Source organism: Vombatus ursinus, unplaced genomic scaffold, assembly GCF_900497805.2.
Source record: "Vombatus ursinus unplaced genomic scaffold, bare-nosed wombat genome assembly UNPS02014819.1, whole genome shotgun sequence".
NCBI lineage: Eukaryota > Metazoa > Chordata > Mammalia > Diprotodontia > Vombatidae > Vombatus > Vombatus ursinus.
In genome coordinates this window covers 2,292,188-2,314,297 of record NW_020954597.1, presented here as the reverse complement: position 1 = coordinate 2,314,297, position 22,110 = coordinate 2,292,188, and the positions used below count along the sequence as shown (strand labels likewise).

Sequence of the window (22,110 nt, the reverse complement as noted above, 5' to 3'; positions counted from 1 at the left end):
TGCTTCACAAATCCAACCCTGGGCCAAGGAAGAGTTCCTATTATTGTTTTAACAGGCTTTTTTTCTTTAAGTAAGGTTTTATTGATGCCTTTTTTTTTTCATATCACCATAGATTCTCCAGTATCTCTCCCCATCCCCTCCTAGAGAGTCATCCCATATAACAAATAGTATTTTTTGAAGAGAAAAAAAGAAAAAGAGGAAAAAAATCAGCACAATTGATCACTACATGCCCAAAGTCTGAAGACCTCCACACCCCCCTTGTGCAAAGGGGTGGGGTGGAGCATCTTGTCAGTCTTGCTCATCCTTTGTCACTTTGGGTTGTTTTATGCTTGTCCTTTCCGCTGAAGTTATCCTAGTCGTTGTGTACGTTGTCTTCTGGCCTCTGCTTCCTTCCGTCTGCATCAGTTCGTGTAAGTCTCCTCATGCTTCTCTGTGTTCCTCACCCACATCCTTTCTTACAGCCCAGTAAAATTCTGCGAATCACGTACCCCCATTTGGTTAGCCATGCCCTGATCACAGGGCACAGATCACAAAAAGTACTGCTATAAATATTTTGCTGTTACTGGGGACTGTCCTCTTATCAATAGTCTCCTTGGGTTATAATCCCAGTAGTGGACTCTGGGTCAAATGGGCATGGACATTTTTTATCACCTTTTGCATAATTCCAAATTGCTTTCAGTTAGTCAGTAAGCACCTACTATGTGCTCACCACTGTACTAAATTCTGAGGATGCAATGAAAAGCAAAAGATAGTTGCTGCCCTCAAGGAGCTCCCAGTCTAATGGGGGAAACCATAAACTTTGTATGGAATAAATAGGAAATGATTACTAGAGGGAAGGCCCCAGAATGAAGAGGGGGTGGGGAAGGCTTCTTGGAGAAGTGGGGATTGAGCTGGGACTTAAAGGAAGCTGGGGAGGTCAGTAGGTGGAGCCAAGGATAGAAAGTGTTCCAGGTATGGGGGGGGGATAGCTAGAGAGAACACCCAGAGCTGACAGATGGAGGGTCTTGGTGGAACAGATGGGAGACTGGAGTCTTACTGGATTAAGAAGGATATGTTGGGGAGCATATTTAAGAAGACTGGAAAGGTAGGAGGCAATGAAGGGCTTTGAGTGCCAAAGAGAGAGCATTTTGGGTTTGATCCTGGAGGCGATAGGGAGCCACTGGGATTTATTGAATAGAGGGGTGACATGATCAGACCTGTGCTTTGGTGGCTGAATGGAGGACAGACTGGAGTAGGGAGAGACTTGAGGCAGGCAGAGCCCCCAGCAGCTACTGCAGTGCCCCAGGTGTGAGATGATGAGGGCCTGTACCAGGGTGGGGGCAGGGTCAGAGGGGAGAAGGGGCTGTATTCGAGAGATGCTGCAAAGGTGAAATGGATAGGCCTTGGCAAAAGATTGGATATGGGGGGGGGTGATAGAGTGAGGAGTCCAGCATGATGCCTGGGTTGTGAGCCTGAGGGACTAGGAGGATAGGAGTGGGGTGCCTTCCACAGTAAAGGGGAAGGTAGGAAGGGGCAGGGTTTAGAGGGAAAAGAAATGAATTCCATTTGGGACACGTGGAGTTTCAGGTGCCTACTGGACATCGGGTTCAAGGTGTCCGAGAGGCAGACATCGGAGGTCAGCAGAGAGGCTGGGGCAGGAAAGGGAGATCTGAGGATCCTCAGCATGGAGATAGATGGTCATTCAATCCACGGGAGCTGAGGAGGTCGCTGTGTGAAGTAGGATAGAGGGGCAAGAGCAGAGGGCCCGGGACAGAGCCCAGGGGACCCCGAGGGTTAGAGGGCAAGATCTGGAGAAGGAGCCAGCAAAGCAGACCGAGATGGAGTGCATTTAGGGTTAGGGCTGGAGTCGGTCTGAGGTGAAGGAAGAGAACCGGGGGAAAGAAGCGTCCTGAAAACCTAGAGAGAAGAGCACATCAAAGAGGAGAGCGTGAGCAATGGTGTCAAAGGCTGCTAACCCTGATTTTAAAATGGTTGTATGGATTCACAGCTTCTATGACGATGGGTCAGTCAGCCTCCAACATGAAGTCTTCCCATCTTTAGTCATCTTTGCTCATTTGCTGGATGTGAAGGGAGGTCAAACCTCTGGGTCATTCTGATTTGCATTTCTCTTACTTTGTGATTTGGTCATTCTTTCCCATGGTTGTTAATCATTTGCAGTTCTTCTTTTGTGAATTGTTTGTTTCTATCTTTTGATCACTTCTCTATTAGGGAATGGACTGTCGTTGTTAATACTATTTGTCAGTCCTGGTCAGGCCACACTTTAATAGTTGTACCAATGGATAAAGGGACTCTCCTTACCTTTCTTTGGGCGGTCTGGCTATTCTTCAATAGTAGCTATTTCTCTCTGTGAGTAGATTTAGAACTAGTAGGCACCTTATCAATCCTGTAGATTCATGGCTGGCAGGACTCCCAGAGACCCCCAGAGGCCATCTGGTTCCCCTTCATGGTAAAGATGAGACTGTTTCAAGGTCGTTTGAATAATAACAGAGCCAGGATTTGAACCCAGGTCCTTTGTCTCCAGATCTCTCCACAGGGAAGACTTGATGTGCTTTTGATCCTTCATTGCTCATCTTCCTCTTCAGACAGAACCCTTGGCTTGCCTCGGGAGCCTATTCTCTGGTTTGCTTTCACATTTTCCAAGTCCTTTGGCAACTTCGAGTTTTGGTGTCGAAGTCGAGTTCCATCTTGGTGGATGGCCTTTGCAGCTTGAAGGCATCCCTGCTCCTTCCTCCTTCCTTGGGATTATTTCTGATGCTGGTGCAAGGGCAGTGGAGTTTGCATTTCTCCCTTCCAGAGCCTGGACTATTCGCAAGGGCTGCTGGGTGACAGCTTCCCAGGCTTTGTGTCCTTGGGGTCTTCTCTCGCCCTGCATGAAGTATGTGCAAGTCCAGCTTCTTTTGGTTGCTGGCCTTCCTGGTACGATGCCATCTTCTTGCAATCATTACTAACAATTTTGTTTCTGTGCTTGAATTGAGGATGGCGGATGGGGTCTCTGGAGCTTGGCTCCTTGGGTGTGTTTTCTGTCACTCTCATAGCCCAAGGTCCTCAGCTGCTGCTCCCTCCTCTTCTTCCTCATCTTCCTCCTCCTCCCCCTCCTCTTCTCCCTCTTCCTTGATGTCTGTGGCTGCTTGCTGGAACTCAGGGCCCAGCCAGGCTTCCCTCTCCATTGTTTCCCTTGGCTTGGGATCCCATTTCAGACTTTGCCATTTTCTACTTCTGTGATCATGTGCCCTTGGCGTTCTGAAGGACTGGCTGGGCATTGCAGAGGAGGCCGGGAAGCCTATGACCTGGGCCTTGCTGAGGGTCACGCATGCAAGCTTTTTGTGGGGCAAGGGTAGGGGGGCTGTTTGCTTTCCGACTTTATCCTCAGTGGGCATTTCCCTGATCATGGAGTTCCAGTGTCTGGCCCCTCCCAGCCCTCATTCTTGTCTTTGGCTCTGTCCCTGTCTCCACAAACTTGGCATCCAACCCAAGAGTGTGTTTTCTCTGACCTCTTTCATGTGACAAAAGGAAAGAAAAGGGCCCAAATTCCGACCCTATATCCCCAGGAATGGGCACAGAGAGGCCTAATCTCATCCATTTCAGCCTCACCCTTAAGTGGTACCCAGGTCTACTTTTGCTTCTTTTTTTTTTTTTTTTTTTTTTGCTTTTTTGGAGAGGCAATTGGGGTTAAGTGACTTGCCCAGGATCACATAGCTAGTAAGTGTCAAGCGTCTGAGGCCAGATTTGAACTCGGGTCCTCCTGACTCCAAGGCTGGAGCTCTATCCACTGTGCCACCTAGCTGCCCCTCTACTCTCACTTCTTCCTGGGAGCTGGAAAGACTTGGGGTCCGGTCCTGACTCTGCTGACAAGCAGCTTATAAGGAATGATTTGCCGTTTCCTCCTCCAGCTCATTTGACAAATAAGGAAACTGAGGCAAATGGGGTAAAGTGACTTGCCTAGGGTCACACAGCTAGTGTCTGAGTCTGGATTTGAACTCAGGTCATCCTGACTCCAGGCCCACTGCTCTATCCACCGCAGCGCCCCCTAGCTGCCCTGGGCTCACTGCTGTTGCTGTCCAAATGGACCACAGAGAGTTGCATGACGCAACAGTGTAAGATTATCTCCCATGTGTGCATGCAGAATGAGCACATTGGAGTCCATGAACGTCTAGGCTCCCCTCCTGGCTCAGGATCAGGAGTGGCTACTCTAACTCCAGTCCCCCAACACTTCCTTCAGGACCATCCCTAGGGAGACCCTCCTTTGCTAGCATTGTCTGTCTGCCATGACCTCAGTCCAGCAGAGTGGAAGCTCTTGGTGGGCAAGCCTTGGGTTGTGTTTTCTCTCTGGATCCCTGGACCCCCAAGATTTCAGCCTGAAATCCAGGAACTTCACCTGCATTCCTGCCACCAGTCAGTTGGCAGTTAGCGGCAGATGCCCCTCATGTTCCTTTCCTCCCCACTCAGTTCCAGGTGTGTGGTGCCCCACCCACTTTGCCTTTGCAATGCTTTTCTTTCCTCACAGAGGACTTATTTGGTCTTAGCAATCTGAAGCTCTTCCCAGAGATTCTGGGAAAAAAACCTTTTGGGAAAGCTGTGTCCTGAACTGGGCAGGTGTGGCCCAGCCCTCTACGCATTGCTGTGTGGGTGCTTGGTCCTGACAAACTGCTTTGAAAAACCTTTTTTTAATGACATGTTGTTGAATTGCTTGGAGTGTTTCATGTGTGCAGAGCACGGTTCTGGGTGGGTACTGAGGGAACTAGAAAGGGAGGCTAAGACTTGGGCCCTCTCCTCAGGGAGCTCCCAGTCTGCTGCTTGGCAGTGAGCTGGGGCCCTACCGGACCTGGGACTTAGTCCTCACCTACAAGTTTTTTGCTTGTGAGTGTGTTCCCAGTGCTTAGCACTTAAGAAATGCTTTTTGACTGACAGCCTGCACATCTTTTTAATCCCTCTTTGGGACGGCCATTCTGGGTTCCAGGTCAGTGTAAGCTGTTAGGCTGCTGTCCTTGAATGAACACTGGACTTAGTTTTTCTTGTGGCTCCAAGGTTCTGCTCCTGGCCTTGTCACTTGCTAACCTTGTGACCTCCCTAAGCCTCGGTTTCTTCAGCTGTAAAATGGTCATCAGGATTCCTGCCCCTGTCAGTCTACTTTACCAGATTATCGGTGGGATCAGAGATGAAGGAAAGGAAAGGGCTTTTTACCCACCTAGAAGAGACACCTTGGCCAAAGCTCATTGGGAGTGTCTCTGCCATGTTGACCCCCCACCATTCCCTGGCCCCTCCTCCCCACTCCTTTATAGAGGCCAAGGTCCCCAAGTGTGCAACACCGCATATAGTATCAGACTTTTTTCAATACGTTGATTGGATTTGTGGAATTTTTCTTCTTCTCTTTCTTAAAAAAAATTTGTTATGGATGGCTCTCTGGGAGGGGGAGGGAGACTGGGAGAAAAAAAGAAGATAGCAATAAACTCTACATTTAAAAAGAAATACTGTTAAAGATTGTAGACAAAAGAGACCCCAAGCCAGTGCCCTTCCCCAGCCTTGTTGGAGTTTTTCTTCCTTTCCTACTAGCCTGACTTAACATTTCTGGGCCCACACCCAAAGCGCATTGAGGGGTGGGGCTCAGAGGTCAGCCACCCTTTCTGTATTTCTTGGCTGCTATCCAAGCTTGGCTTCTGGAGATCTTGGAACCTTGGTAGCCTTGCAGGCCGAGCCATGTTGATTATCACTTGTCTACTTCAAAGCGTCTAGTGATGGGGAGCCTACCCTCGTTGCTGGTCACTGAAACCCCCAGACAAAAAGGTGTCTAGCTGCGCCTCTCCCGCTTTGTGATCAGAAGAGCAGAAATGTTGAGGCAGAAGGGACCTAAGAGGTCATGTGGTCTAAACCCTCCCTCAGTTTATAATTCATGAAGCCTAGAGAGGGAAGGGGACTTAGCCAGACTCTTAAAGCTAGTAAATGTCAGAGTCTGGATTTGAATCCAGATCCTTGGACTTTGAATCTTTCCCCTACTTCATGGCTATCTTTCTTATACTTAGAAAGTGGTTTTTTTGAACCCAAGAGTAAGATTTGACAGTTCTTCCTGAAACATTTTCTTGTGGTGATGTTAGCTTAATATTTTAGGCTGCAAGGTGTTTTTAGGTCTTTAGCTACCGCGACTGGAACTTTTCCTCCTGACTTTGTGGCATCAGAGAGGCCCCAGATTTAAATCCTGCTTCTCACTTGTTTAGTTGTTTTTCAGTCATGTCTGATTTTCTTGGCAAAGATACTGGAGAAGTTTGCCATTTTCCTTCTCCGTCTCATTTGACAGATGAAGAAACTGAGGCAAATAGGGTTAAATGACTTGCCTGGGATCACATAGCTAGTCATTGTCTGAAGCCAGATTTGAGCTCAGGAAGATGAGTTTTCCCTACTCCAGGCCCGGTGCCCTATCCGCTGCACTGCTAACTGACCAAAGACAATTCACTTAACCTCTCTTGTCTGGAGGCTTCTTTACCTGCATGGATAGTTAGGTCAAATTTTGGAGTGATTATAATGTCATTTAGGAAGCTTTGTTGTGTTTGGAGGCTTCATGTTGTCATCCCTGAAGAGGAGTATTTGGAGCTCACCATCTCCAAAGAATTCCCCTTTCATTTGGGCTCAGACCTTTTTGTCTTCTCTGTGATGAGAAGAGATCTCCCCTGGCAGTAGGCCTAGCCCATTGCTACATCTCGGATGATTTTGACACCTTGTCGGAGGAGAACCTTTCAGGTAGCATTTGCTGTGTGGAATCACATACTTTGTTTTTGTTTTGTTTTTTTAGGGACAGGATTGATTGAAACAGCAGTCGGGGCGAGCGAGATTCCTCGTGAGTCTGCACTGTTGGCCAGATTTGAAGAATCTGAGCCGAATCACATACTTCGAAGAGCAGCAAAGTGGCTGAATCAGTTCAGCAGCACCAGTGTGGATGGTTATCTCCCTGCAGCTCCTCCAGCAGGGACTCTTTCCTACTTTGTCATCTGCATATTGTGGGGCTAGTTTGCATTTCTTCTCTTCAGAACTGTTTCTTCCCATCTTTTGCTACTCATCTTTTGGAGAATGGCTCTGTGTCTCTGTGTCAGGTTAATTCCCTATATATCTTAGATGTCACAACCTTATCAGAGGAATCTTTGCATCAAAGATGTTTCCCCCCAATTAAGTTCCCCTTATCTGAGCTGCTAAAAAACTTTTCCACTTCATGCAGTCGAAATAATCTGCTTTACCTTTTGGAATTTCCTATATCCCTTGTTCGGCTAAGGAATATACTTCTATGTATAGCTGTAAAGAATTCTTCCGTCCATTTCCTCTTCTTTTTGAAAATGATGTGACCTTTGAACATCCTTTGGAATTTGTTGTAGTATGTGGTAGAGGATGCTGCTCTAACCTTTCCCCCCCTCAAACGGCTTTTTCTTTTTTTTTCCTGGTGATTCTTGTTCAATGGGGACTTGTTCCCCAAGTAATTTATGTTCTTGGGCTGATCAAGCACTGGGTTATTGTGTCTGTCTGTTTCTGATCTAGTGCCACTGATTGACTTTTTGAATTTTTTAACCAGCCTCAAAGCATCTTGATGATGATTGTTTCAGAGTGTCAAATGCTTTCTTACAGAGAGCAGACATGGTGGAGGCTTGCATTCTCTGCACCTTCGGTTTGGCTGGGGGACTGCAAAGATGTGCTTTTCAGAGTCTTGGGGAAGCGCACTTCCTGCCTCTCAGGAGGGAGAGGTGGGACACTAGGGATGGACATTTTGGGACTAGGCCAAGTATTGATTTCTTTTGCTTGATTGTGTGGAGAGGGCACAGCAGGCATTGGGCCTTGCCTCAAAGTGACGAAGGAACATTAAACACATGCGATACTATAGCATAGTAGATCTTCGGTGCCTGGCTGCCTCTTCCCTTCTGTGGCCTTTGCCACATATGCTTTAGATCATGGGCACAAAACTTTGAAGAGATGGAAAAGTAGGTAAAATGGGGTGGACATTAGAGAGAGGCACTCAGGTGCCCTCTGGGGGTAAGAATCTAATCTGACTTCTCGTCAGAGGTACATTCAGTCGTCACTGCCCTGGAAGGGAAGGTCCACTTCTCTAACCAGGTTACTGAAAGCTAAGGAAAGGCGTCTAGAAGGGCGTGAGCAGTATGCCCATGCTTGGGACTATCCAGGTAGTTGTCAGCAACAGCAGAGCCAGAGCCTCCAAAACATTGAATTTTCTGAGATTCTTCTTTTGCTCTTTGCCTTTTAGCACACCACTCCATTGCAAATTAATCATTTCCAATCAAAGGTTAGGTGGAAGCTCCTCAACTGAACAGTGAAATGGATTTTGAAAGACAGAAATTTCTTTTGCACTTCTATCAGGGTCTGAAAAATGCTGCTGGAACTGTAGTTTGAGCTTGGAAAATCTATCTGCTGTGAATTCGTGTGGGAATGGCAAATCTCCCCTCTTGTTTGAACTTCTAACAGTACAGGAAGAGCTTGACATTCATTACTTGTGAGTCCAACATTAGTTGCCCAATGGACTCTGCTGTATTATGTTTCACATATAAGTGCTATTTTGCCTTGTAATTTTAGGTTGAATTCATTAAGAAACATTATCAAGTTTTCAGCCAAAGCTCATTTCCAAAGCCGATCAGTTTGATAATAGCAGTTGAAGGCAGTTCTTCTTATTCAGAAGAATGTCCATCTCAGTCCTAAGCTCACAAAATCATAATAAAACCTTTTCTTGTCTTGACATGATGGGGATGCGCTGGTGATGGAAAAAGAAAATGTCCCAGTACAGCACTATATGTAGCACTGTTGAGTTGCATCACTGTGATTTGTAAAGGGATGAGAACGCCCCACACGGTCTCTGTCATAGCCAGAGACGATATGAAAATGCCCGAGTGTGGCTGTGTGTCAATGTAACGTGAATTTACAAATGTCAAAAACCATTCTTAGCTCTTTGGCCACAGAACAGCAGGCAGCTGTAGTTTGCTGACTCCTGGGCTAGATGCTCTGACTCAGTGAGCTGGGGGTGAGGGTGGGGATGACTCGAGGTCTGTGCCAAGCCTGGAACCTCTCTTTTTTGGTTTGTGTCTCCTAGCCCTTTGGCTGGCCTTCAAGGCCTTTTGAACCAATCCCTTTCCCTCTTGAATCATAGTGTTTTGTGTGCTTGCCCCCAGAGCTCCTTAGATCGGAAGCCTTCTGAGAGCAGGGCCCATATGGGATCTATGCCCCAGCTCCAAGGCTGGGATCTTCCACATAGCAGATACTGTATTTATATGTGAGAAATAACTCATTTGGACTCAGGAGGGATGAAGTTAAAAGCCCAATTTATTGTGCATTTGCAACCACGGGTGTCCTACGGACTAGAACACGTCGTACCAAAGCAGGAGTTCACCGTTTATCTCTAGTCCCTGCCACAAAGTCCCTCCTCTGTTTCCTCATTGGCTGAGTACTCCAGGGTGCACAACTTTCCAGTATGCCTATTACACGTCTACTCCTTGACACGTTCTCCCTCCTTCTTCATACATCCCATGTTCAGAAAATGGCATCTTCACCCCTCCCGGCGGTGGAGAAGCTGATATTTATAAGCCTAGTATGCATGTGCACTCTTAGCCTTTGTCCTACTTACTAACTTCTATCAGCAAAACAAGATAAGACCAGCTTTAGCCTATTTTACCTAGTTACTTTTAGCAGTTTCAATTTGATGGCATCTTTTGTTCTGGTTAATTAGCTTCTATCAGCAGAACCAGAGAAGGCCTATTGTATCCTGCTTTACTCAGTTACTTCTCTCCTGTTTGCTCCAAATTTATGGGAACAAACATTTCCATTCATATCTCTCCTAGAACAGCTGAATGACATGGGATCCTGTGCTTGTTACTTTTGCCCCATCTTTTGGATAGTGGCAAACCCCACCCAAACACCCCTAATGAGCGCCAGGGATTGCTCCAAAGGCAGGTGAAAAGGTGGGCAGAGATCTCCTGGGTGCTGGCGGGGTGTGACCAGCCTCGGGGAGGGCTGGGCAGCATTTGGCTTCATTACGAGCTCCTGGCAGGGAGCAGATCTGAGCTAGTAGCAGGCCCGTGTGTGAGGCAGCCCCAGGGTTGGGCCACGTGGATGATGTCAGAGCGATCGGCCCCTCTTGACTCGATTCCCCATCACGACTCAGGTTGGTTTCCCCCCCGGAACTCGGAATGAGGCCGGGCCACACCAGGAGCTTTGGGGTAACAGGAGACTCCACTAAGGTGACCGAAGCCATGGCCTTAGTCTAGTCTATAGTAAGTCTCCCTAATCTGCCTTGACCTCTTCCTTCAAGCAGCAGTATCAGGAGAAATGGAAGTGAAGGAAGGTGGCGGGGCTTTACTGCTACTCACTTTTTCGTTTGGGAAGAGGACGGGGGTTTGGTTTTCTCCAAACAGCATTAGGGCTTAGTGAACTTTGCTGGGTCAGCTAAGAAGCCTGTGACTGTTTATGGATGTTTCGAGTTCCAAACACTCCACTTGCAACTAGAGTTTTCAAATGGGAATGTGGAATGTTGAAGCTGGGTGGGACCTTTGGCTCATCTAGTCCAGCCCCTCATTGTACAGATGGGGGAAATGGAGGCTCAGAGAGCTCAGATGTTTTGCCTAAAATCACATAGGTAGTAAGGAGCAGAGCTCCAATTTGAACCTGGACCTTCTGGTCCAAATCCACTAAGCCATGCTGCTCATCAGAACTGGTTAGCTTGCCTCAAGGGGGAGATCTGATTGGCTGCTACTGGGAGGAGGTTGAGGGGGATGGAAATAAAGGAATTATGCCACGGTGGTGGGCAGCTGTAGGGCACCAGGCCTGGAGTCAGGAAGAGTTCAAATCTGGCCTCAGACACTCCCTGGCTGTGTGACCCTGAGGAAGTCACTTCACCCTGTTGGCCTCAGTTTCCTCATTTGTCAAATGAGCTGGAGAAGGAAATGGCAAACCACTTTGGTATCTTTGCCAAGAAAGCGGGGTCATGAGAAGTTGGACAAGGGTAAGCAATAACTGAACAACAGACAGCCACGGTGGTTAGAACACAGGACTTGGAGGCAAGGTAGTCTGGCTCAGAATTCCACCTCAGATGCTTCCTGCTGTGTGACCCCGGGCAAGTCACTTCACTCTGCTGACCTCAGTTTCCTCAATTGTGAAATGGGAATAATAGTAGCACCTACCTCTCAGGGCGCTTGGGAGGATCAGCCGAGTCAGTGTGAAGTGCTCGCCATGTATGTAGTAGGTGCTGTGTAAATGTGTGTTCTTATCAGTTACTGTTATTCTGGGAACTTGGAAAACGTAGTGAGAAGTTGTGGGCAGAGGTGACCTTTAGAATGTGGAAGTCCTGAGATTCCTGTCTATCTTCGGCACTTCTCAGCTGTCGGACCCTGGCGCCTCTCAACCTTGATTTCCTTATCTGTCAAGTGATGCTCATGTGCCAGGGTTGTTGGGAGAAGTAAACGAAAGCCTTCGGGGTCAGGCCTTCCCAGTGTGATAGCAGGGTGCGGCGTCTACTTCCGTCTTGCCTTTGTGGACAGGAAGGTCACGATAAGGTGCCCCTGCTGGGCTGGAGCTGTGAAGCAACCCCACTCCTCCCCGCCCCAGTTTATTTCCCTGTTGCTTTAACTGGGTTTGTAGGCGTGGAATGGGCCGGTTCTCTGTCTCCAGGTGCTCAGGTTGTGGGTTCCAGTCCCTACTGCTCTGTACCGCTGTTAGGCCTTTGGGAGGTCTCCGCAGTGACAGGGAGAAAGTGCCTTTCTCCAAAGAGGATTCGTGGCTTGTTGCAGTAGGTTCCAGTCTGGCAATTTTGGGGGTGGTTTGATACAGCCTGGGTCAGCACACTGTGCTGCTCTGTAATAGGACTGGCATGCAGGCCATGTTTTCCCATCTGGTCCACAAGCCTAGAATGTTGGCCATCACACACCTTGCTGGAAGAGTCCTGGCTTTGGTGTTGGAGGACCCAGGTTCAAGTACTGTTTCTGTCCTCTGGCCTTGAATGCCAAACAGCATTTTGTATTTGATCTTGGAGGGGACAAGCTTTAAAGTCTAGAGGATTTTGGATTGCATCCTGGAGGCAACAGGAAGCTCCTGGAATTTAATGGCGTCAGAGTGGAAGATGGCCTGGAGTGGGGAGAGACTTGAGGCAGGCAGCTTCCCCCCTTCCACTGCCAGCTACTGTCATGGTCCACGTGTGAGGGGATGAGGGCCTCCACCAGGGTGGGGGCAGGGTCAGAGAAGAAGAGGGGCGGTATTGGGGAGAGATGTTAGGGTAGATGTGACAGGCTGTGGCAACAGCTTGGATACAGGGGATGAGAAAAAGCGGTGAGGAATCTGGGCTCAACACAGACCCTTAGCAAGTTCCTTACCTTCTCTGGCGTGCCTTTGTTTCCCCTTGTATAAGATGAGGGGATTGGCCTTTGAGGCCATTTCCAGCTACAATCTTATGTGATGGTGGATTTGGTCCAAAATGGTGTCATTCAGACAGTTTTGCCAAGCAGATTTTAATGCCATTGGGAAACGTTTAATAAAATAAATAAAAATACCATTGAGCTTCTGTCACATTACATTCGAAAACTAAGTGTGTCTCTGGAAAGGATCCTTGTGTGTGGGCTGGTGGCCCATTGTGATGGACAGAGCAGGGCCTCAGCTTGATGCTTGGGATTGGACATGTCTTAGTTCTGTGTGGGACGCTGTGAATGTGTTTTACCTCTGCCAGATGGGGCCTGTCATTCTTATTCTGAATGGAACGTGAACTTCTCCAAGAGCTGGGTGTTTGTGGGCCTCCAGGGCTGGCCTTAGGGTCCTGCACCTCGTCTATGCTTCTGACTCACTTGGATTTGGGTTGAGGCAATGGCTACATTTCAGTGGGTTAGCCACCACTTCTTTCCTTGTGAGATTTGCATGGCCTACTCCTGTCAGTCAGTCCTGCTGGGTTTTCATGGATTCATTCATTCATTCATTCATTCATTCACCATTCATTCACTTGTTTATCATTTATTCATCAGGCTTTTATTAAGTGAATTGTCAGGGGCTTTGAATGTCAGATAGAGAGCATTTTGTATTTGTTCCTGGAGATAATAGGGATTCACTGGAGATCATTTTGAGAGAGAGAGAGAGAGAGAGAGAGAGAGAGAGAGAGAGAGAGAGAGTATGATTGTATCTGTGCTTTGGGAAAAATCCCTTTAGTGCCTGAATGGAGGATGGCCTGGAGTGGGGGGAGACTTGAAGCAGGCAGAGTCTCAGTAGTTACTGCAATAGTCCAGGCGTGAGGGGATCGGGGCCTGCACCAGGATGGGAGCGGGGTCAAAGGAAAGAAGGGGGTAGATTGGAGAGATATTGTATAGACAGAAGCAACAGACCTTGACAACAGCTTGGATACGGGGAGAGGGGTGTGAGAGAAAGAGAGTGAGGAGTCCAGGTTGAGACTGAGCCTGGGGGACTGGGAGGGTGGGGGTGCCCTCCAGTCACAGGGCAGGGGGAGGACTTGGGAGGAATCCATTGGATCTAGGCCATGAAAAGGAAATGAATTGTGTTTGTGAGTAGGTAGGGAACGTATCCCTTCATCCTTTGCAGTGCTGGAGTAGGGACCGTGTGCAAAGGTTACTCTCTTCTCTCACTCTGGGAGATGCCTAGGCTTTATCTCATTGCCATAGCAACCCCTGGGCCCTTTCCATCCATTGGGCGGTGGGGGGAGGCTTTGTTTCCTTTTTTTGTTCTTGGTTTTTTCTCTCCCTCTGTCCTTCCAGCCCATTTTCAAACCCTGAACCAGATTCATTTGTGACTGAGGAGGGAGCAGGGCCTTTGTCTTGTTTCCGGGTGCTTGTTAGGCCCTAGCTTTCCGTCAGACTCTCTCTAAAGCTAGGCCTTACAGGGTGGAGTTAACCAAAGATCTGATTTGCTCTTCTCCTCACAGTGAGGAGCCCCAGAAGTCTCCAGAAAGGTTTGTAACAAAAGCCAGGGCACAAAGGCCTGGACTGAGGAGAGTCTCAGAAATGGTCCTTTCTTAGGCTGCCATCTCCAGGAATGACCTTCCCTTGTTTCAGTGAGGGAGGCTTGGTGAGGGCTGGCCTCGGAATCCCTGTAACAAGAGGGGCTACATCTCTGACCCTTCTGCCCCCAGATCCCAGAGGTGGGAACTAAGGCCCCAAAAGGGGGGGGGCTGAGGGAGGGTGGGGAGAGGGGAGCTGGGCAGAGTCTGTTGGCCCCAGAACGTCGAAAATGAGACTGGGTGGGTTGGGCTTAGTGTGCCCTCTCCGTGACTCTGACACATTATCATAGAATTAGGCATCTCCAGTGTTGGAACTGTTCTTTATGCTACGTGGACCTTCTTTGTCGCCACACTGTCCTACAGGTGTCAGGCCCAGCCCCGCTGTCTCAGGAAGAACTTGCCTGGTTCTGTGGGAAGGGCAGGGCCTTAAGCCAAACACCTTTAAGATCTCCCCACGCTCCCCCTCCATGATGTCGTTACCAACAAACAAGTCTTCTCTTCGGCTTTTCCTGTCGAGTGTTTTCCAGGTTTCCCTGTGTGATGCATCACTTTGGGGCCAATAGCAAAGGAGCTTGCTTGCATGAATACGCAGGAGTCCTGGTGTCCAATCAGGTTGTGATGGTATTGTTGGCATGCTCATCACCCACCCAGGGCTAGATGCAGGGGAGTTATCCAAAGGCTTGCTGACCACCCATCTGGGGCCTGTGGTGTCTGTGCTCATGGGGGGAGGGGCAGCGGGATACATCAAAATGACCCAAAAAACAAGCCAAGGAGCAAACCAGTACTTCCTGGAGGAGAGCAAAGGAAGGGATCACCCTGTTCCAGAGTAGTAAGTTAGTTCCAGAGGCTGCAAGGACCAGACAGGAAATGCTTGGGCAAAGTATATGTGAGCTCAACCCAACAAAGCAGCTGGCGTCCTACCTTGGGAGTGAGGCGGTGGGGTCCCCAGCACTTGGGGTGCTGGAGCAGAGAACTTCCAGGCTAGATTACAGATGGGGGGGGCTTCCACTTGGAACATGAACTGCCCAGGTGACCACTGAGGACCCCAAAATGCCACTAGGACTTTGTGTCACATGGCACCAAGAAGTGAGAATCTTCTCAACTCCGTGGCAAGTTCCTCAGGGGATGGAGTGGGGAGAGGGGATGGCTTGTGGCTGTTGCTGGGCACTTAAAGACCACAGTGAGGATGTGGGCATTCAGGAAGCAAATGGTTGTGTATAAGTGGTCAGTAGCACCCATCATCCTAGGTTGGGGTTCCCATAAGTTTGAAGGAGCAAATAAATTTCAACACTCCTACTCAAGGCGCCCTTGTTTGTTCTCAGCTATGACCATTTGGAACCCCCTGGCCCTCAGGTGATGGCGTCAGTGAACCCAGCACATAGGTGACCTGTGCGGGTGGAAGGCAGGCAGTCTCAGAAGTAGCCTAGGGTGCACAGCATGGCTGGCAATGGTCTATGTCACTGAAGGGAGCAGTTGGTGGCCTGAATTGGGGCACAGCTCCAGGGCCACCAGGGTAGGGGCTATTCTTAACTTGAGCTAAAATATACCCATGGTTGTATGGTGGTGTAGACTCCCACGATACTGAGGGAGAAACTAAGGGGCAGGGAGGGCCTGGAAGCCAGGGCTACTGCCATCCACAACAGGGTTGTACAGAGATTACACTTTGGCCCTGGACATGTCCTTGCAGAGTGGGCTTGTGGAGGGCATGAAAAAGAAGATGGGCGTACCCTTCAGGGTCCTGAGAAGAGGGTATGGGACTGGCAGGAAGCTGGCTGTGGTGGTGGGGGTTCTCAAGCTCAACTTTTCTATGGCCTTTGTAGAGAGCAGTAAAGGCAGCTGCCCACATGATACCTTCCTAACATTTTTTTTTTTATTGTGAGGCAATTGGGGTTAAGTGACTTGCCCAGAGTCATGGAGCTAGTGTTTTATGTGTCTGAGGCCGAATCTGAACTCAGGTCCTCCTGACTCCAGGGCCAGTGCTCTATCCACCGTGCCACCTAGCTGCCCCCTTCCTAACATTTTTGACAAATGAAACTAAGGCAAATGTCTGAGGTGGGATTGGCACCCAGGTAGCCTTGATTACAAATGCTTCACAGGGGGAGCCACTGAATTCTTGTATGAGAACCAGAGGAAGAGGAAAGGTCAGGGAAAGGGGAAACAGAAAGGTCCCAGAAGGCCATGCAGGAAGAGGCGCCCTCCAGGGTGTGCTATATTCACTTTGGGCCCAGCCAGGAATTAAGATTTGGTCTGTGAGATGACGTTCCCTAGCCTCCCTTCCCTTTCCCCCAGTGTATTTCTCTTCCCCTCTTAAAGCCTTCTCTGATGAGGAGAAGGGCCCCAGCTGCTAAGTCCTGTGGGATCCTGTCTCCTCACAGCTTCTATTTCTTTCTAGCTGCTTGACCAGAAAGCTCTGGAAGGGTGGTCATGAAGTCACCGGCAGTTTTCATCTGGAGGGTTGTTTTAAGAACTAACCTGTGGGGTCTTTTTCCCCTTTCTACTCAAGCTGTTTTCCAGGTCACTTGTTTTTCCTATGAGATACCTGGCATTTTCTTCTATTTTTTTTTTCAGCCTTTTGACCTTGTTTTAATATTTCTTGTTGTCTTATGGAGTCATTGGTTTCCATTTGGTCCATTCTAGTTTTCAAGGCATTTGGTACCTCTTTGACCATTGATTCTCTATCCAATTCTTTCTGCCATAGCCCTCATTTCTTTTCTTTTCTTTTTTTTTTTTTTTAGTTTTTAGGCAATTGGGGTTAAGTGACTTGCCCAGGGTCACACAGCTAGTAAGTGTCAAGTGTTGGTCTGAGGCCAGATTTGAACTCAGGTCCTCCTGACTTCAGGGCCGGTGCTCTATCCACTGCGCTACCTAGCTGCCCCTCATAGCCCTCATTTCTTATCCATTATTTTCCTCCAGTGTTCTGAATTCGTTTTAAGAAATGTTTAAAAGTTTTTTTTGGATCGTCACTTCGTCTCTTCCAGGAATTTCATTCTAACTTGTGCCCAAGCTATGTTGCTCTTTGAGGCTTTGTTCATAGATATGGTTTGCATTCGCTTCTTCACGGTGTGTGTCCCAAGCATCCCTCTCATCACACAAGCTTTGTGCCATGGGATTCCTTTTTCTCTTTCTCTCAGCCTCTTTTCTGAGTTAGGCCCTGGGCACATGCAGAGGGAAGGTCTGGGCTGGTCCTGTCTCTGCTTTCTTGGAGTATTGGGGTCACGTAGTTCCAGGATCTCAGGGATAGCTCAGACTGGGGACACGCAAGCTTTCCGTGCTCCCACAGGGGTCTGATCCAAGGCAAAAGCCAGTCATGCCTCCCCCAGGTCCAAGCTCTGCATGTTCCTGGCCTCACTTCCTGGCAGCTAACTGGAGAGCTGGCGGTTCAGGACTGCAGCAATGTAGACTCCTCTTGTTCTGTGCTGAGGTACATGCTAGAAGTGAGAGCCTGCTCTGAGCTTGGGATCGGAACCCTACCGCCTCCACCGCCGCCACTGCTGCCTTGCGAAGCCTTTCTTGGTGCACCATAGGCCGCTGCCCCCCCTTCCCAGTACAGGACCCCAGCCCCCATGATCCTGTCACAGGGCCCCTTCTCAGCGCACGTTGGATCTGTGACTCAGAACTGTGCCCATTACAACAGCCTGGCATGGCTCTGGACTTCCTTTCGGGTCGGTGCCCAGCCTCTCACTGGGCACCCACGTCTGCAGACCTACCTCCCAGTCACCAACCTGAGCCACACAAAGGACTCACCATGACTCTTTCTGATTGATTTCCCTCAGGACTCCATCTGGTGACTCTTCTAGATCTCTTTGGAGGAGCTGTGGACAGGAACTCAGCTGCCCCACCTCTCGCTGCCCCGCCATCTTGGTTCCACCCCCTGTGCCAGGACCACTTCAGAGCATCCAGGTTCATTTACTGTCACTCACTCCATTTCCATTGTAGGACACGTTGTTTATTCAGTCCCACCTCCTTCTCTTGCTGTCAGTCCCCATTAAGAAAAAGCTTTTGGACAGCATTGCCCCAAACAGGGATGGCTTAGGACAATCACAAGCAATTTTATCTAAGTTATGACATGCAAAGTACAGCCAGACATGAACTCAGTTAATCATCATAACAACCTTTGGAGGGAGGAGCTGTTATTATTTCCATTTTGCAGCTGGGAAAACTGAGGCAACAAAGTGACTTTCCCAGGGTCACATAGCTAGAGGATTCAAACTCGTCCTGTCATGACATAGTGGTTTCCCCATCACTTTAGGCATGCTAGCAGAAGCACAGATGCAACAGAAAGACATCTTAGCTGTGGATTGGTTTAGCCGTGCAGGAAAGAGTGACCCTCTCCTTTATTCTACAGCTCGCTCTGAGGAGGGAAACCACAGGGCAAGTTTGCCCAGTACCCACCCAGAACCCCATAGGAGCTCTTTTCAGGGTAGTAAGGAGCTGGAAGGAAAATGGATACTGTGGTGGCCATGGTTGTAATGGTGTGGCATGGTGCCTCAGAATGCCTGAGCATCAGAGATTTGAAAACCCCAGGGGAGCAGGGCATGGCCAGATGCAGAGTGAGGAAAGGAGAAGCAAGAGAGGCCCAAGTCATGATCTGGGCCAAGCTGGGCCCCAGAGAACAGAGGACAACACGGAGCTCCCTGCCCTCGAAGGGGTGGGGCACTCCAGGGGGGCAATAGTACATTTGCTGGCAGATGCAGCCCACACGTTGGCTACTTTTGCCAAACTGTGGCCTTTTAAAGATGCTTTGTTACAAGGGAAGGCTCACTGGGTGGGGGCAGGGCATATTTGGAAATGAATTTCATACCGAAGCAAAATGCATTTCAAGCAAACTGTTTTCGAGAAGAAATTGCTGCTCATTCATTTAGTCAGCACGCACTCATGGTATGCTTGGCTCTGCGGGAGGCACTGGGGGTGCAGAGACAAGACAAAAGCCAACCCATCCCCAAGAGGTTCTGCTCTAGCGTCATCAGTGGGGATGACCCTCCCAAAGGGGCGACGTCCTGCTTCTGCCCCCCGTCCGCAGCACAGGGCTCTGCGCCTAGTAAGCACCTAATAAATGCTTTCTCATTCATTTATTAATCTGGAGCGATGAGGGAACTTGGAGATTGTCTTGTCTAGTCTCCTTATTTGACAGAGATGGAAACTGAGGCACTGAGAGGGAAAGGGTCCTAGACAGCTAAGCGGCACAGTGGACAGAGCTTAGCTGGGTGGCTCTCAACAAGTCAGCTTCCCTGTGCCTCAGTTTCCTCATCTGTAAAATGGGAATAATAATAGCCCCCCCCCACAGTTGTTGGAAGGTTTTCAATGAGATAACACGTCAAGCACTTTGCCAGCCTTGACGTGCTGAAGGAGCTGCCAAAGACCACAGAGATAGTAAATGATCGAGGCGAGATTGGAATCCAGATCTGGCAGCACCAAGCTTGGTGCTTCAACTTGCCAGTTCTTGTTCCGTGAGTCAAAGGTGTCTTGATCTGTCCCCTCTCCCTTCTCCCAGGGGGGTCAATCAAGTGCTTTGCAAACCTTAAAGCTGGGGGGGGGGGATTGGGGAATTAGATAGCATATATAATATATAATTATTATACACAATATATAATTATTACATAGTATTATGTATTATATATAATATATTATGCATAATGGTGTGTGTGTATATGTAGAGAGGAAGAGAAAAAGAGAAGGAAGAAGGGAGGGAGAGAGAGAGACAGACAGAAGTAGAGACAGAAACAGAGAGGGAGGGAGGAAAAAGGGAGAGACAGAGGCAGAGAGAAATAGAGGGAAGAAGAGAGGAGAGGGAGGAGAGAGAAATAGATACTTTGTGTGTGTGTGTGTGAGAGAGAGAGAGAGAGACAGAGAGAGGAGAGAAAGAGAGAGATGGAGAAAAGAGAGAGGCAGAGAAGAGAGAGAGACAAAAGAGAGACGGAGGGAGGGGGGGAGAGACAGAGAGGGGAGAGACAGAGAGAGGAGAGATACGGAGAGACACACGGAGAGAGGAGAGAGAGAGTGAAAAAGAGAGAAAACAAAAAAGAGAGAGGAGAGAGAAAACAGGAGAGGGACAGAGACAGAGAGAGAGAGGAGGAGCAGAGAGACGAGGGGAGAGACAGAGAGACACACAGAGAGAAAACAGGAGAGAGAGACACACACACACACACAGAGACAGAGCGGGCACAAGGGAGCCAGAAATCAAGCGCCAGGGCTGGGGCTCTAGGGAAGGTAGCCATTCGTATCTCAGGCCACGTTCAATTGCCATCAGGGCTGAATTCTTCTTCCCCGGGGTCTAGACTGAGGCTTGTGTGTGAGAGATTTGGGGCACTTTGAACAAAGGAGGTTTGAGCCAGGCCTGGGCCCCTCCTTTTCCAGTGAGGAAAGCTCTCTCTTTGTGGTGTTTGTTGAATGAACAGCTCACTGTGTGGCCCTTTTTGGGAACTGCTCATGCCAGGCCTCTGTTCACTGTCCCCTGTCTTTCCTCCAAGGTTTACCCAAAGGTCCCAGGCCAGGAAGCCTCCAGATTCTGGGTGCCATGGGTACAGGTAGACACCTCCTCCATGTGTTTCTTGGGCAAAAACGATTCTATTTTCCTTGGCTCTCTCTGGTGGTCAACTCCAGAAGGGAGAAGGAGCAGGCCTGTTCTCTGAGCCAGTCACCTGTGCACAGTCCCTGCCCTCCCACTATGGCAGCTCCTTTCCTCCTATGAGTCAGGTGTTCCAGCCCTTACCTGCCTCTAAGTGACTTGGGGTTCCCACGGATCTTCTGGGTGCGGGCCACGAGGTAGCCTCTCCTCCCCCTGAAGATGCAGATATGTAGCCCTTTGGGCTCATGTCAGGGGCTCAGTCCCTGCCTGCCTCAGCCTCCACTTCTGCCCACCTGATGACTGCCCCCCACGCCCCCATCTCTTTCAGGCCCCAGCCGCAGACTACGGGAAAGGCTTCTCGAGATTGACAGAGAGGGGGAAGATGACGTCTTCGTCGCTTCTGGAGCTCAGCTCCATAGAGACGCCCACACTGCTGAGTGAGATCAAGACAGAGCCTCCCGAGGAGCTCCTGGCCCCCGAATGCAGCGTGCCCCAGGCTGAGCCGGTGGACCTCTCCCTGCACAAGCCCAAAGCCTCACCCCCACACACGGCCCCACTCTTGCCCTCGGCCATGCTGGTGGCCCCTTCAGTCCAGCCACCTGTGGTATCAGTGTCTCCCTCGCCCTCCACCTCTGCCATCCCAGCTGTGTTGTCTCCCGGCTCCATCCTGGCCTCGACCCAGGGCAGCAGTGGCCAGCAGATCCTGCACCTGATTCACGCCATCCCCTCGGTCAACCTGCCTAGCAAGATGGGCAGTCTGCAGACCATCCCCGTGGTGGTCCAGTCTCTGCCTGTGGTCTACACCACCATGGCGGCCGACAGCGTGACGGCGGCCATCACGGTCCCACTGATTGGAGGCGATGGCAAGAATGCAGGTTCTGGTAAGCACTGCCGACCCCCCCCCACTACCCCTCTGTTCTCTGTGCTGCTTGTGCCTTCTGTACCTTCCCCACTCACTCTGGGAGCGTGTGGAAGGAAGGCAGATTACTGGGGGCTGAGGGAGAAGAGTCACGAACATTTAGACAAAGTGCCTCTCACTGCTCACGGCCACCTCTTCTTTCCCCATTGCAGTGTAAACTCCTTGAGGGCAGGCTTGGCTTGTTTACTTGGACTTGTGTCCCAAGCATTGAGCCCACGCAGGACAGGCAGGAAGCACTTAACGGATACTTCTTAGCTTACTCGCTCTCTGTCTGTATCTATCTGTCTGTCTCCCTCTCTATCTGTATTATCTATCCATCCATCCATCCATCCATCCATCCATCCGTCCATCCGTCCATCCATCCATCCATCCATCCGTCCGTCCGTCCGTCCGTCCGTCCATCCATCCATCCATCCATCCATCCGTCCATCCGTCCATCCGTCCATCCGTCCATCCATCCATCCATCCATCCGTCCATCCATCCATCCATCCATCCATCCATCCATCCGTCCGTCCGTCCGTCCGTCCGTCCGTCCATCCATCCATCCGTCCGTCCATCCATCCATCCATCCATCCATCCGTCCATCCATCTCCGTCCTTCCGTCCATCCGTCCATCCATCCATCCATCCATCCGTCCGTCCGTCCGTCCGTCCATCCGTCCATCC

General features: G+C 49.7%; 1 protein-coding gene across 5 annotated transcripts in view; it reads left to right on the top strand.

Annotated features, from left to right (window-relative positions):
- Positions 1-22,110, top strand: part of KLF8 (Kruppel like factor 8) — a 44,424-nt gene that overhangs the window by 5,918 nt on the left and 16,396 nt on the right. For 4 of the 5 annotated variants that reach the window (XM_027836789.1, XM_027836791.1, XM_027836792.1 and 1 more), the window contains exons 2-4: positions 6,782-6,826; positions 17,734-17,860; positions 20,854-21,406. In XM_027836789.1, the coding sequence (XP_027692590.1) occupies positions 20,908-21,406 (499 nt within the window). In that variant the 5' untranslated portion in view covers positions 6,782-6,826; positions 17,734-17,860; positions 20,854-20,907. Of the gene's footprint in view, positions 1-6,781; positions 6,827-14,188; positions 14,582-17,733; positions 17,861-20,853; positions 21,407-22,110 lie in introns of those variants that run through there. The other variant, XM_027836790.1, reaches the window with a different exon arrangement.